Source organism: Coregonus clupeaformis, chromosome 31, assembly GCF_020615455.1.
Source record: "Coregonus clupeaformis isolate EN_2021a chromosome 31, ASM2061545v1, whole genome shotgun sequence".
In the NCBI taxonomy this organism is placed as follows: Eukaryota; Metazoa; Chordata; class Actinopteri; order Salmoniformes; family Salmonidae; genus Coregonus; species Coregonus clupeaformis.
The window spans coordinates 9,530,983-9,547,512 of NC_059222.1; the positions used below are offsets into that span (position 1 = coordinate 9,530,983).

The 16,530-nt window shown below is 42.9% G+C and overlaps 2 protein-coding genes across 2 annotated transcripts in view; one reads left to right on the forward strand and one right to left on the reverse strand.

Annotated features, from left to right (window-relative positions):
- Positions 1–11,100, forward strand: part of LOC121547497 (rho GTPase-activating protein 17) — a 68,196-nt gene extending 57,096 nt beyond the window's left edge. Inside the window, 10 exon segments of the mRNA XM_041858814.2 lie at positions 4–85; positions 251–331; positions 466–579; positions 712–803; positions 1,027–1,168; positions 5,520–5,786; positions 6,512–6,669; positions 7,220–7,447; positions 7,450–7,770; positions 9,248–11,100. Coding sequence (XP_041714748.2) covers positions 4–85; positions 251–331; positions 466–579; positions 712–803; positions 1,027–1,168; positions 5,520–5,786; positions 6,512–6,669; positions 7,220–7,447; positions 7,450–7,770; positions 9,248–9,399 — 1,637 coding nt within the window. The 3' untranslated portion in view covers positions 9,400–11,100.
- A 2,990-nt stretch (positions 11,101–14,090) lies between these two features.
- Positions 14,091–16,530, reverse strand: part of grid2ipb (glutamate receptor, ionotropic, delta 2 (Grid2) interacting protein, b) — a 33,077-nt gene continuing 30,637 nt past the window's right edge. The window contains 1 exon segment of the mRNA XM_041858821.2: positions 14,091–15,486. Coding sequence (XP_041714755.1) covers positions 15,415–15,486 — 72 coding nt within the window. The 3' untranslated portion in view covers positions 14,091–15,414.

Consider the following 16,530-nt stretch of genomic DNA (forward strand, 5'->3'; position numbering starts at 1 on the left):
CAGGAGCCCTGAAGTCTTACCTGAGAGAACTGCCTGAACCTCTGATGAGCTTCCAGCTTTACGACGAGTGGATTCAGGCGTCTAAGTAAGCCACCACACACAGTCTTCTTCAATAGCTGTAAAAGGAAGTGTAACCAAGTAAAGCAGTAATAAAATAAAGGAGAAGTAGTAGAAATGAAGTTAAAAAAAGGAGTGACATTATGGCAACCATGAAACAGGTCCGTGATTGTCTCTCTGTCTCTCTGCCCAGTGTTTCAGAGCCAGACAAGCGTCTGCAGGCCCTATGGGTTGTGTGTGATCAACTACCGAAGAACAACAAAGCCAACCTAAGGTGGGTAACAGATGGACTGGTTCACACAACTTTGCTTCACAATAAAGATGTGTGTAGTATGAAGATATGTTACCCTGTTTCTTAGAATCTAATGTTTGCCTTACCTGTGCCTGTCTCTGTGTCCTGTGCTGTAGGTATCTGGTGAAGTTCCTGTCCAAGCTGGCTCAGGACAGTGATGTCAACAAGATGACCCCTAGCAACATCGCCATTGTACTGGGACCAAACATGCTGTGGGCCAAAACAGAGGGGTGAGAAAGGGGGAGAGATAGGGGGAGTTACTTACTGTTCAAACTGGAAAAACAAATGTTTATGTTCACAAGTTGGTGTCAAAATCGTGTAGTGTTTGTCTATAACATGTCTGCTCTCATCTGTGCCTGCAGGACTCTAGCTGAGATGGCTGCTGCTACCTCTGTTCACGTGGTGACCATCATAGAACCCATCATACAGCACGCTGACTGGTTCTTCCCTGAGGGTATGTACATATGACCTTTGACCCTTCCGCTTTGACTGGGTCCATAGGAGGGTGGTCCTTGGTCTCCTGTGTACAGGATCATGAACAATGGAAGCTGGAATGTCATCAGAATGCTCTTTCAGTGGTATACATCTGATTCCCAGGCTACTCAAAAATATGGATCTGTTTGTTTTTAAATGGCGCCTAAAGGAATTCTACTTGCCTGTTCTCCACCTTTGCACAGATGTGGAGTTTAATGTATCGGGGATGTTCGCCATGCCCACCCCTCCTTCCAACCACTCAATGGAGTACGACTGTTCCACCATCGAGAGGAAGAGGCCTGGTAGCATGGTGGGGCCAGAGAACGATATCCCTCGCAAGGACAGGTAACCATCAACAGCAGCTAGGGCTGTTACTTACGGTGACCGTATTACCGCCACACCGGCGGTCAGGAGTCATGAAGGCAGTCAAATTCGATGTGACCGCTTAGTCACGGTAATTAGGCTTCTCCAAGCGCTGATGCTGCTGATGGTCATTAGTAGCCTACCTAACTTGCTAACTGCCTGGTACTCAGCACTCTATTGTCCCTCTAATCACTCTGACATCAATGGAAATGTATTGAAAATCAAACACTTCATGAGAGCCCATGAGCTCATGTTGTGCAACATTTCTATAGGCTATGCAATTGCTTGATAAAACAGAGTGATGGCCTCTATTAAAAGAGGAGGATCCCATCAGCTTTCTATAGGCTAGGCCTACTATATTTATTTCTCAACTTTCCTAATATTAAGCACATTGCTTCTCTTTACAACAGGAGTATAGCCTACCTGGCTGGCACGAAAATAAACCACAGGAAAAGCGTCCTCCATTCGCTATTTAAGTGCATAGATGACATGTATTTTTTCCCCTGCCCCTGTTTTGAGACAGGTGCATGATAATGGTCCATTCTAAATCAAAACAAATTTCACACATATATTATTTAGTGTATGTAAAGACAAGATTAAATCAAGAGTAGTCTGATGGGTGACAATATTAGCCTATCACTTGTTAATGATATATTATCACTTGTGAATGATGCACAGCGTAAGGCAAGAAACAATGCATACCTTTTTTTTAGCGACTTTTTCCAATCATAGTAGCATACCTCATGTAGCCTAGCCCATAGGCCTATATGTTCTGATAAGGTTTGTATCACAACTAAAGTGATCAAATAACTTAAAATTAAGCACATTAATCCGCTTTACAACAGATTTAGAGCCTAACTGGCATACATATGCAGCGTGTGAGTTTCAAATTTGGGGAAGATAATTTTCACCATAAAAATGCACCAATAAAAGCATAACATGCATAATCGCATTTGCGGTCACTTTTGATAATGGTGTTTTCCCGCTAATGGGACATTCGCACTTATAGCCTACTGCCGTGTGAGCATTGCTGCGCTTATAATGTGAAGAAATAGCCTAATAGTTTATCAACATTTTAAGCTAAATGTTGTGATCTGTTGCGTCAGCCTCATTGTGTAAAAAAGTTTTTTTTTGATGCTAGTGGTTGTATTAATTAGGGATCTATCACATCCCACAACTATCCCAGACTATGTTTGGAATATTTATTTCTCGCACAGAATAGAATAGGTCAACTTTTGTACAATAGGGGATAGTAGATTGTGCTTTTGCTTTTGCTGTTCGTTAGGCCTACTCATCTTGTTTGCCGAAAAGTAAATGTGGACAGTTCTTCCAATATCTTCAATATGCGCCTTGGAATTGGATAAGGACACGCTCAGTTGCGTCCCCGATGTGTCTGTTTTCACTTGTAGCCTGTGAGAAAGACCCGATCACGTGACTGAGAGCCATGTGAGTGAGAGGTGCTTTGGAGCAAGCAGCACACAGGGAGAAGGGAATTATAATTATTATATTCAGGCCAAGGGCACAACAGCCACTGGCCCAAAAGGCATGGATTTTTTTAGGGGGCATTACGGCCACACAAAGGGGATGCCGCCGGGAAATTCGAGGCATTATCAAGTGCTTGTCAAATTGTGAATGAGAGACTGATGAAGTGTGTACAGCCTGCGCAAAAAAACAAAGCAGAGCTCATGCCTTTCATGCTACTTTTTTCAAATCATCATTAGTCGCATCATGCAGCCTTAGAATGTATTAAAAATCAAAACATATAGCCCAACATTTGTATCACAACTAAAGTTACATAAATAACTCTAAATTAAGCATATAGGAGTAGCTGTTTATTTGTTAACCGTTTAACACAGAATAGCTGCATGTGTGTACTCCCTCAAATCGTTTGGAGAAAATATCCTTTCTATTTTATTCAATTGTATTCTTCATACTATAAAATACTACGGAATTCTAAGCAAATCTTGTGTGCTAAATGAACTAGTGTAGCCCACAGCCATATGGCATAGCCAGATCAGTACGTAACATAAGGACAACTCAGAGTATGCTATTCTGTTCTTCTGAAATAGACTACATTTTGTTCATATCATGTTTCTTTAGACCTGTCTAAAATAAATAATGGATTTATTGTGAAGGTGTAGACTATATTACATGGATTTATGTATGACTATTTTAAATGTAGATGTTCCAAAGGTCTGCATCAGTGGCTTGTAGGCTATGCGTGGAAGCCAGAAGATGCTAAATGTGTTTATTAACAGTCAGAAAATTGTGTGACCGCCACAGCCCTAACAGCAGCACCCCATCACTACTAGCTCCATCCCTCTACTTGGAACTGCCATGGGGTGAAAGGTCAAGGACAGAACCTATACCTGCCAATGCTCTGAGCTGAGGATATGCTATTTAAATCGAAATGATTTTAACTTGTATAACTCAACCAATAATACATTAATTTACACTTTGAATGTTTGGTTTGATTGGTAGCTCTGCTGATTATCACTACTTACATGGGGGTCTTTTTTAAGTGTATTTCTGGATGTCTTGTTTAGTGCTATAGGCTTCTAGTTGCTTCTAGTTTATCTTTGTGGCTTTATACTACAAATCTACATAACATCCCTTTTGACTATTTGGTTTGGAGTATCTCTCGCTCTCTTTCTCACGCCCTCTCTCTACAGTCGTGGTCAAAAGTTTTGAGAATGACACAAATACTAATTTTCACAAAGTCTGCTGCCTCAGTTTTGATGATGGCAATTTGCATATACTCCAGAATGTCCTGAAGAGTGTTCAGATGAATTGCAATTAATTGCAAAGTCCCTCTGCCATGAAAATGAACTTAATTCCCAAAGAACATTTCCACCTCATTTCAGCCCTGCCACAAAAGGACCAGCTGCCATCATGTCAGTGATTCTCTCGTTAACACAGGTGAGAGTGTTGACAAGGCTGGAGATCGCTCTGTCATGCTGATTGAGTTAGAATAACAGACTGGAAGCTTTAAAAGGAGGGTGGTGCTTGAAATCATTGTTCTTCCTCTGTTAACCATTGTTACCTGCAAGGAAACACGTGCCGTCATCATTGCTTTGCACAAAAAGGGCTTCACAGGCAAGGATATTGCTGCTAGTAAGATTGCACTTAAATCAACCATTTATCGGATCATCAAGAACTTCAAGGAGAGAGGTTCAATTGTTGTGAAGAAGCCGTCAGGGCGCCCAAGAAAGTCCAGCAAGCGCCAGGACCGTCTCCTAAAGTTGTTTCAGCTGCGGAATCGGGGCACCACCAGTGCAGAGCTTGCTCAGGAATGGCAGCAGGCAGGTGTGAGTGCATCTGCACGCACAGTGAGGCGAATACTTTTGGAGGATGGCCTGGTGTCAAGAAGGGCAGCAAAGAAGCCACTTCTCTCCAGGAAAAACATCAGGGACAGACTGATATTCTGCAAAAGGTACAGGGATTGGACTGCTGAGGACTGGGGTAAAGTCATTTTCTCTGATGAATCCCCTTTCCGATTGTTTGGGGCATCCGGAAAACAACTTGTCCGGAGAAGACAAGGTGAGCGCTACCATCCGTCCTGTGTCATGCCAACAGTAAAGCATCCTGAGACCATTCATGTGTGGGGTTGCTTCTCAGCCAAGGGAGTGGGCTCACTCACAATTTTGCCTAAGAACACAGCCATGAATAAAGAATGGTACCAACACATCCTCCGAGAGCAACTTCTCCCAACCATCCAAGAACTGTTTGGTGACGACCAATGCCTTTTCCAGCATGATGGAGCACCTTGCCATAAGGCAAAAGTGATAACTAAGTGGCTCGGGGAACAAAACATCGAAATATTGGGTCCATGGCCAGGAAACTCCCCAGACCTTAATCCCATTGAGAACTTGTGGACGATCCTCAAGAGGCAGGTGGACAAACAAAAACCCACAAACTCCAAGCATTGATTATGCAAGAATGGACTGCCATCAGTCAGGATGTGGCTCAGAAGTTAATTGACAGCATGCCAGAGCAGATTGCAGAGGTCTTGGAAAAAGAAGGGTCAACACTGCAAATATTGACTCTTTGCATAAACTTAATGTAATTGTCAACTTAATGTAATTGTCAATTGTCAACTTAATGTAATTAACACTTATGGAATGCTTGTAATTATACTTCAGTATACCATAGTAACATCTGACAAAAATATCTAAAAACACTGAAGCAGCAAACTTTGTGAAGACCAATACTTGTGTCATTCTCAAAGCTTTTGACCACGACTATACTCTGGGACTTGGTGATTCTGTCCTGTCGCCCTGGTTTCTTTCTCAATGTGGCTCTGCCGTCTGTCTGTCCTCTCTCCTCTCTGTAGTTTTGCTAACAAACTGTCGGACCATAACACCGTCCCCCGTAGAGGCAGCAACACCTTAGGTAGAAAGCAGCATGCTTCACCTGCCTTCCAGCCCCCCTTACCCCCGGTGGAGACCCCAGGGCCTGGGCAGGTCACAGGGTGCATGGCCGAGCTCCAGGCCCCACTGGGGGGCATGCCGTTGGAGGGCTGCCAGCCTAGCCTGGCACTGGGTATGGCTGCCCTGGTGGCAGCGCAGCAGCTTCTAGCTACTACCGCTGAGGAACTCAGGTAAGGGTGTGTAGTGCACTGGGGAGCACAGACACGCATGCCACTCCACTGCATGGGAAGGAAATACCCTTTTGCCTGCAACCTTTGATGATAAATTGTTGATAAGTGTGTGTGCACTGTTTATGTTGTCACTGCTCTTGTACAAATATATACGATTTATGGTAATTTTAATGCAAAAAAAATTGTTTTATTTGAGTGGAAAATGACTACAGAGCATAGAAAATGTTGAAGTGACCACATGGGTTTCTGCCTCACTTATTATTTTCCTAGAGTGTTTCTCTCACTGTCTAACTGCATTTTCCTCAAACAACTAACAAGTAATCATTATAATAACACTGTGGGTACATCTCCGTTCAGACCACTGGCTCTGTACAACAATGGTTTGTGTGAGCCAGCCATCCTCAGAGGGCCCTCCTCACGCCTCTGCTCTCAGGCTAGAACACATGAATCAGCAGAAATGTTGTTTGGCCATTAGTTCTGTCCTCTCATTGAGCTTATGTAACTTTTGAAGGATGTTTATGAAAGGATTCCATTCAATCTCAGTTCCAGACTGTTCTATTGATCCATTGGACAGAATATAGAAGGTAAACCGAAAACACCGCCCAGTGCAGTTAAGGACAAAAAGCTCACAGAACAGGCCTTCAATTTCATCGTGGACATTTTCATAGCACTACGCTAAAATCTGAGTGCTGTACTTAAATGATGACCTCTGTCTGTCTGTTAAGCACCCCAAAGCGTGAACCCACCTCCACCCCGACCCTCCACCAGAGGAACGGTTCAGGAGGGGGCCACCCGGGCACAGCCAGCCCAGCCGTAGGAGGGGGAGCTGTGGGAGGCCCTGGGGCTGGATCCATGGGGCCCAGTCCACACATGATGCGCAGAGGTGAGACACCCACTCCTTAAAGCGAATCAGCTCACCTTTATTAGGTTGTTTGACATTTATTTTGAGCTATATGCATTATGGTATCATGAGGAAATGTTAATGAAGAACCTATTATTTTCTTTTTCATTAGTAAGCCTCTTGTTACAAGGTAATTTGCACTAGCAGTTATATTGTTACATTTGACATAGATTTACAAGCATGCTACACTGGATGCGTAACTTTTTCAGAGTGTAAGACACTCCTATTCATTTGAATGAAACCTGTGTGTAAGCAACGCAGCTCTGTAAGAGGCCTGCGCTGCTTAGCGTAAAATTGCGCTCTGGTTCTATTTTTAGGAATTTAATGCGCGCCTCATGCCAGAGAAAGTGGCTGGGGCTCTGCTCAGGCCGGCTATAGTTACGAGTCCAGTGTAGCAGCTGAAAGACCACTGTTTTTGTGACGCCCAGTATAGCTCCCCTATTAGACGTAGACATGCAATTTCAAGTAGCCTAAAATAAAGTATTTGTAGACATAAGATATTTTCTGAAGTCCACCTCTCTCCACTATCCAGGTACAAAGAAGCCGGCCCCTGCCCCTCCCAAGCCGCACAACCCCCCTTCAGGCCAGCCCAGTAACCCCACCAACCAACACCCCTTCTCAGGCCAGGGCCAGTCCCTCAGCCCCTCTCCCAGACCCCTCTCCTCCTCAAGCCACTCTCCTACCTCCCCCACCCCCCAGGCCTCCACCACCCCCCGCCGCCAATCAAGCAACCAGCCTCCCATCCAGGCCCCCAACCACCCGCCCCACAGCCCCCCACACCCTCACAGTTCAGTCCCCCGCCCCACCCTAGGGCCCTCAGCCAGCCCACAGGAGACCACCCGGGGGCGGACCAGTCTCCTCCAGATACCCCCACCCCACCTGACACCCCTCCGCCCTCCACCGCCCCCCATGACATACCCGGTGCCCATCCTGGCTCCCCCTCGCCCTTTCAGTCAGGCTCCCTCCCCCGGCCGCGCCCCGTCCCCAAACCCAGAAACAGACCCAACATCCCTCCTCCCCCTCAGCCCCCCACACAGGGAAATGATACCAACGGGATCTGCAGCACAGCCTACAAAATCATGGGTGAGTCCAGTCAAGTGATGCGTTATTGTCCCATGAAGGGAGATTCATTTGGCAACATGCCACAGAAATACATTCACAACAGTCTATAAACAGACAGAACAGACATCACAACAATCCCTTCTTTCAGTTTATAGTATTGGTTCAGTATTCAGTACCTCCTTTTGCTCTAGTGTTGAAAGTACATTGACAATGTTTTATCTCTAAAAGTCCTGTGTCCACAGGTTAAGGAGCATTTATGAAAGGTTTGTCAGGTGATACTTGCATTTTGCAGCTCCTGTACTCCATCCATTTTTTTTGCATTACTCCATTACCACAACATACTTTTAGAAACCTACCACTTGTGCCTGCTTTTCCAATTGTTCCCATTGGTCGTGAATCATCATGACATTCAACCTTCATTATTAAATCATTTAAATGTCAGTAACATTTTGATGTGGGATTTGCAAAGGACATCTCTAATGGTTGGTCTGTAAATGATGAAAGGATACCGCAAACTAAAAACCGATTTGATTCATCGAATTGGCAGAATATACACTTTTTTAAATTTGATTGTGTCAGGATGTCTTTTGCAAACCCTTCAATTGCATTTGTTCGCCCTCTCGAAATGTTTTTTTTTTTTTTTGTTAAGTCATTGTTGTCATCTTGATTGGAAGACTTGGCCTTTACTATTGTACATCAACATCAGAATATCATTCTAGCATGATCATAGCCTTTCATACATATTAACTTTAGGCTAAACACACTGCATGCCTAACGCCTAACTTGACTTGGATGTGTTTTAGTTTGGCAACCCAACAGCATCAGGTTTTAGTGTTCTGGTATGCATGGAACAGGATTGTACTTAGGTGCAAGCCTTGGATGCATTTGAAGCATGAGGCTCTCTTTAACTCAGTGCTGATGATGGCAGTAATGTGGTTTGGAATGTGGATAGCGTTAGCATGACTCTGTTCAAATATAAATCTGTTGTCTCAGCGTCATCTCTGATATGCTACATAGTGTGGCTGGCACTTAACGCTACTTGATGGTGCACTGCTATTTTCCTGTTTTGATCTTTTAGCCAATGGAAAATGGTAAACAGTGGTAATAGATTGCATAGGTTGAAGCCACTGTTTGGCTGTCAGATCCTTCAGATTATTGTCTTGAAGGTAGTAGCATGGGGGATGTGATGGTCTGTACTGGAGGTTGAATTTGCATTTTGCTTGTTTTTTTTTAAGCATGTCAACCATCCTTGCCAAAACATACTAACATTGAACACAAGTCACCTTTCGATGATTTTACAATCCACTATTTCGTTTTCCCCTTCAGGCATTTCTACTAATTTAATTCTTAATACTTTTACTTAGTTAATCCACAATATTTAGCTAAAGGATGATTCTATACAATCACTCAACAAACAACTACAGCTTAGCAGACTTTTAACATTAACTCCTCAGTCAGCTGTAGCACTAACATTTCACTATGTCTCTGTCCTGTCCAGACCCAGTGCTGTCTCTCAAAGGATTGACCCGAGCCTTCGTGCCTGAGTTTGCTGTGGACCAGCAGCCAGTGACCGCCCCCTCCATGGCCCCCATGACGTCCGTGCCCCAGCCCAAAGATTCAGACCTGGACACAGAGAGTACCGTCCTATAAGGAAGAGGACTGGCATTGGCTCTCTGTCCCCTCTCAATCTCCTCTCCAGGTGTGGGTAGAAGTTGACCCTAACCACAGGTCCAGATATTAGTTTCATCCCCTAATGGTTAACTGTAGGACTAGGGGTAGGGTGATCTGGTCCTAGACCTGTGGTTAGTGGCAACTTCTACCTCAAGCTCCCCTCAGATCACCACACCTCTGCTGCTCTCTCCCAACTCCACCTCCCGGTGTCTTCCACACACTAATTTTCCCATCACCATCACCCCCTTGGTCCGCACTACCCCAGCCCTGTTACAGCTACAACTTCATACAATCAACTCAATCACCCCAGTGGAACTACAGAACAGGACTCCCCCCTGGACACTCCCCACCAGGAAATCGTAACTCTGTAGCACTGATGAAGCTTTGTAGATTTTTTGGGGATGGTGCACAGCAATAAAGAGGTTTGGAATGGAAACTGTATGCATTTCCATGGGATGTTGCACCTTAATAAGGGCCCCGGGCTGGATTTCTAAGCTAACATATGGAATTATTTTAAGATGCTTAAGGGACTGCTAGTAGAGTGGGTTGTTAACAGTGGACTGACAGACAACTTTGATATTGGTGTGAGGTGTGTTGTTCTTGATGATGTCCTTGAAAAATACTATTTGTAAATGTAAAGCACAGCAAATGTGGGTAAAAGTAGAAACCAAACAAAATAATAATTATTGCTGAAATGTAGCTGGTCACTGCAGGTTTCCAGTCTCTCACACACTTATACCTTTTTATCCCTGTTTTTGTATGATACCCATCCTTCGCTCTCTGTATTTATTTCCTAAAACACATTCCTTGTAGCTTGAGTTAATAATCATGCAGTTTTCTGAAGCATGCCTTACTGGTTCCATAACTCGTTGTAGCAGGGGTAGGTCTATATACTTTCAGTATACATGCTGATCCTCTTGGCTTGTAGGTGCCTTCCTAACCTTCTGTGTTTACGCCGATGTTGCTGGGGCATTAAAGTGCCAGTTCCTGTATAAGTGAATGTAGGAAAGGACTGTTTTAAGTGCTTATACTGTAGCTACCTTGTCATCTGACTAGTGAATTACTTCAACAGTTGATATTGCACTTGAACCAAGTCTAAACCCCACAAGCGCTTGCTTTCCAGTGAACAGGTGTCTATATGGAAGATCATTCTGCTCTACCTTTTCCACTGAGCTGGGTTTTACACACAAACCAATGTAACAACCTAGTAGTGAGGTGGTGTTGGATTCTAGACCAGAAAAGCTTCATTATCTTTTCTTTTTATACACGTTGCTTTTTCCTTGAATATAATGCAGGGTTGTGCTCCTAGAGAACAGACCCTGAATGGTATCAACTAAAGGGCACATATCTGGAGGCTTCAGTTGCCCTGAAAACATGTTCAGTATTTGTACTGCTTTTCAGAGAGAATCATCATCCATGTAGTCTTGCTGAGATTCCCTTCTATCTCTTATTATTATTATTTTCCTTTAACTTGCTGCCTTATCCTTCTGCAGAAAGAGTACCTTGTTTTCGAGGCTCTGAACAAATGGCATTAAACTACAATTGTTAAAGCTGCGTTTTGAGCTCGGCTAGTTTTGTATGCAGACTGAGCTTAAACAATAAATAAATCAAAGGTAAAATGACTGCTTGGTTATACTCCCTTTCCGAATAAAATAAAGTAAATGAAGAAGAAATGTGAAATCGTTGTGAGTCATGGCTTGATCACTCACATACATGCACACACAAAATCAGTAAGAAAATTGTGTTATTGATGGGAGGACGATTGTCTAGTAATAATTTCTTCATTCTCCTGCTACCATTAAATCTGCGGTGTGTCGGCCACATGATTTCTAAAATAAAAAAAGAATAGTTGTTAAAAAAATAAATTTGATTCAAGACTAAAGTGTAGCTTCAATCCGGACTGGGGAAGATCTGTGCTATAGCGTGTTTGAAATATAAAGGCAATGTTACCGCGTTCGCGGAGACTGCATTCACAGTAAATACTGCAAATGTCGGCTCAATCGGAAATGACCTTTACATTTAAATTGTGCTATAATGCGTATCTAGCCCTAGATAAAACACACACATACACACAAATAATTTACCAGAGTCCATGAGGATGTTGGTAGGCTTGGTGTAGGTTTGTAGGAAGGTGGATAGGGAGTGCAGCACCTTACTCTGACAGAGGTAGATGACTGTATCCTCCTCTAACAGTAAAGCCTGCTCCTGAGCGTCCTGCCTGAAGTGCTATCCTGTAACACACACAGATACACTGAATAGTTACCCTATAGAATCACACACACACACTGAACAGCTAACCTATTGAACCCTCAAACTCAAATCTAGACCTCAATGCCAGTTCCACTGCATTTTTTCATTGCTCCCCTCTAATCAGGGACTGATTTAAGACCTGGGACACCAGGTGTGTGCAATTCAGGTAAAACAAAACTAGCAGGCTCTGCACCTCGTAGGGTAAGAGTTGAATACCCCTGTTATAGAACAACACACACACACGACAGGCCTGTGACACTCCCCTCCTCAAAGATACCAAAAAATGTGGAGGGCTTACATACATCATATCAAAATACCTTACAAAGGAAATTATGGATTTGTCTTAAAATGGGTATGTCTGTGATGTGGACAAATTGACATGCAACAATGATGTGGACATTCACCACAAGTGTTTAGCATCTCCTTTGCCCTGCGTTTGAGTAGGCATGCACAGATCATGGCCAGGCTGTCTGGGACCAGGGTCTCTACGGGCTGGGTCTGTGGGGTGGGGTCCTGAAGGCTAAGGGGCAGCGTCACGAAGCGGTAACCCACGATGGGAACATATTACTCGGCACGCAATGAGACACCACCAGGATACGCACCTCCTTCAGTGGGCCAAAAACAACCACAGTCCGATAACAGAGCAAAGCAAGGACCATGCCTCAATGATGAGTCAGAGGAAATCTTACTTTGGGCTTTTCTTCATGTCATTCAGATCTTCCAGAATCATGTGGAGAACTTCTGATGAGAACTAAAACCAAACAAATGCAACTTATAAAATGAATAGCAATAGGCTATTATAGATCATCAAAGCAAAGTAAAATTGTTAACTATCAACATACCTCCATCAAATGAATGATACATTTGGGATATACAGTGGCTTGTGAAAGTATTCACCCCCCTTGGCATTTTTCCTATTTTGTTGCCTTACAAACTGGAATTAAAATGGATTTTTGGGGGGGTTGTATCATTTGATTTACACAACATGCCTACCACTTTGAAGATGCTAAATATTTTTGTGAAACAAACAAGAAATAAGACAAAAAAACAGAACTTGAGCATGCATAACTATTCACCCCCCCGAAGTCAATACTTTGTCAAGCCACCTTATGCAGCAATTACAGCTGCAAGTCTCTTGGGGTATGTCTCTATAAACTTGGCACATCTAGCCACTGGGATTTTTGCCCATTCTTCAAGGCAAAACTGCTCCAGCTCCTTCAAGTTGGATGGGTTCCGCTGGTGTGCAGCAATCTTTAAGTCATACCACAGATTCTCAATTGGATTGAGGTCTGGGCTTTGACTAGGCCATTCCAAGACATTTAAATGTTTCCCCTTAAACCACTCGAGTGTTGCTTTAGCAGTATGCTTAGGGTCATTGTCCTGCTGGAAGGTGAACCTCCGTCCCAGTCTCAAATCTCTGGAAGACTGAAACAGGTTTCCCTCAAGAATTTCCCTGTATTTAGCGACATCCATCATTCCTTAAATTCTGACCAGTTTCCCAGTCCCTGCCGATTAAAAACATTGGGGGGATTGGTGTTCTCGGGGTGATGAGAGGTGTTTGGTTTTCATCCAGACATAGCGTTTTTTTTTATGGCCAAAAAGCTGAATTTTAGTCTCATCTGACCAGAGTACCTTCTTCCATATGTTTGGGGTGTCTCCCACATGGCTTTTGACGAACACCAAACGTGTTTGCTTATTTTTTTCTTTAAGCAATGGCTTTTTTCTGACCACTCTTCCGTAAAGCCCAGCTCTGTGGAGTGTACGGCTTAGTGGTCCTATGGACAGATACTGGGCTCTTCAGGGTTATCTTTGGTCTCTTTGTTGCCTCTCTGATTAGTGCCCTCCTTGCCTGGGCCGTTAATTTTGGTGGGCGGCCCTCTCTTGGCAGGTTTGTTGTGGTGCCATATTCTTTCAATTTTTTAATAATGGATTTAATGGTGCTCCATGGGATGTTCAAAGTTTCAGATATTTTTTTATAACCCAACCCTGATCTGTACTTCTCCACAACTTTGTCCCTGACCTGTTTGGAGAGCTCCTTAGTCTTCATGGTGCTGCTTGCTTGGTGGTGTCCCTTGCTTAGTGGTGTTGCAGACTCTGGGGCCTTTCAGAACAGGTGTATATATACTGAGATCATGTGACAGATCATGTGCCACTTAGATTGCACACAGGTGGACTTTATTTAACTAATTATGTGACTTCTGAAGGTAATTGGTTGCACCAGATCTTATTTAGGGGCTTCATAGCAAAGAGGGTGAACACATATGGACGCACCACTTTTCCGCTATTTATTTTTTAGACTTTTTTGAAACAAGTAATGTTTTTCATTTCACTTCACTTCCCCGTTCCTATGGCAAATGCATCACCACGAGACAAATTCCACTTCATTTGGTCCATGATTGTCATTAGCGCCAAAGAAGCTCGAGGGTATCAAGCAGTTTTATTTGTCAAGCATTCATGTCTTTTTACAGATCCAAAAGAAATACAACTGATCCAGAAGCAACCATATGGCCAACATAAAAAGTCAATATTTTTTTTACTATACAAAGTACTCCAATAATATCAATGAAAACATATAAAACACACATTTACAAAATAAACATTTAAATAAATGAACAATAAACTTTAAATCGACCAAATGTTATAATAGGCCTACATTTCAGACCCAACTTGTCAGAATAGAATAAAAGTAAACAAATCCAGATAAAATAATTGTATAACACAAAACAACACCTATATCAACATGCAAATGCTTTGGACAGTTGTCAACACTGTACTGCACTAGTGGCAAGATTTAAATGTGTAGCAGTGTCTGTTTGAACATGATGACAAATTGCAAGCCTGGTACAATAGGTCTGTAAATAAATACATCTGTATTTTCATTGGATGGCAGCTCTGACTGAAATTCCAATGTAAAAAGGAATTATGGAGGGAAAGTAGAAACACGTACAGTACTAAAGAAATACCATCAAAACAGCTTTAAATGAACATCAGAAAACAGTGAACATTTGTTCTAAAACAAGATAAAAATACAGGTGCAGTTATGGCAGTGAGATGGACGGTTCATCAGTAACAACCACAGTGACAGAAAGAGCCGCCTAGACCACTCAATGCTAAAATGAATTGATGTCTTTCCGTTAGCAGCTATTCATATATTAGCCCCAGTGGGTTAACCCTCTTATTTCATGTGGTTACATCATACTGTAAAACACTTAAAACCCTCAGGAGTGTGGCATTATTTTTTGTTTTGGTAGGTTAATACTGCATTCTATCATCACATAATCTAAGAGGCAGTGAGTATGTGTTAATGGCATATGAGTTTCTGTTGTGCACTGCAGATCAAGTCCATCTGTAGAATAGAGTGCTCAGCTCTAGATAACATTCATATACGTTTGACTATATGCCATCTAAAATGTCATGGTCTTTTTCATATACATCTATGCTTTACAATTTCAATATAATTTAAATTTCATATAATCCAATATCAAATATATACTCCTATTATCTAAACATATTAATCTTCATTACTAATTTATTGTGCCACTTGACCTTACCAGGGACAACTGTGGGCCCTAGGGCTCAGTGTTCTTTCTGGTCAGATCACATGGTCAGGATGAACTCCTGGCCATAGGTCATTCCGCAGTGTTGAAGATCATGTTGTTTGTGTCCCAGTAGCTGTAACTGTTTCTTTGTGTTGTCTTGGCACTTTGGTTGAGGAGAGCAGAGGGGTAATCCAGTCTCTCGTCTCTACCAGGCCAGGGGAGAGGCCACTCTGGGGCTGCAGGGGTTCTCTGTGGCCTGGGTCTCATTCAGTGCTCTCTGGAAAACATGAACCAATCATCATCATACATAAGTCACAGATGCACTTGAATGCTGTCAAATTGTACGGTCAGACACCTACAGTGAGGGAAAAAAGTATTTGATCCCCTGCTTATTTTGTACGTTTGCCCACTGACAAAGAAATGATCTATCTATAAATTTAATGGTAGGTTTATTTGAACAGTGAGAGACAAAATAACACACAAAAAAATCCAGAAAAACGCATGTCAAAAATGTTATGAATTGATTTGCATTTTAATGAGGGAAATAAGTATTTGACCCCCTCTCAATCAGAAAGATTTCTGGCTCCCAGGAGTCTTTTATACAGGTAACGAGCTGAGATTAGGAGCACACTTAAAGGGAGTGCTCCTAATAATAATAATAATAATAATATGCTATTTAGCAGACGCTTTTATCCAAAGCGACTTACAGTCATGCGTGCATACATTTTTGTGTATGGGCAAATCTCAGCTTGTTACCTGTATAAAAGACACCTGTCCACAGAAGCAATCAATCAATCAGATTCCAAACTCTCCACCATGGCCAAGATCAAAGAGCTCTCCAAGGATGTCTGGGACAAGATTGTAGACCCACACAAGGCTGGAATGGGCTACAAGACCATCGCCAAGCAGCTTGGTGAGAAGGTGACAATTGGTGCGATTATTCGCAAATGGAAGAAACACAAAAGAACTGTCAATCTCCCTCGGCCTGGGGCTCCATGCAAGATCTCACCTCGTGGAGTTGCAATGATCATGAGAACGGTGAGGAATCAGCCCAGAACTACACGGGAGGATCTTGTCAATGATCTCAAGGCAGCTGGGACCATAGTCACCAAGAAAACAATTGGTAACACACTACGCCGTGAAGGACTGAAATCCAAGGTCCCCCTGCTCAAGAAAGCACATATATAGGCCCGTCTGAAGTTTGCCAATGAACATCTGAATGATTCAGAGGAGAACTGGGTGAAAGTGTTGTGGTCAGATGAGACCAAAATCGAGCTCTTTGGCATCAACTCAACTCGCCGTGTTTGGAGGAGGAGGAATG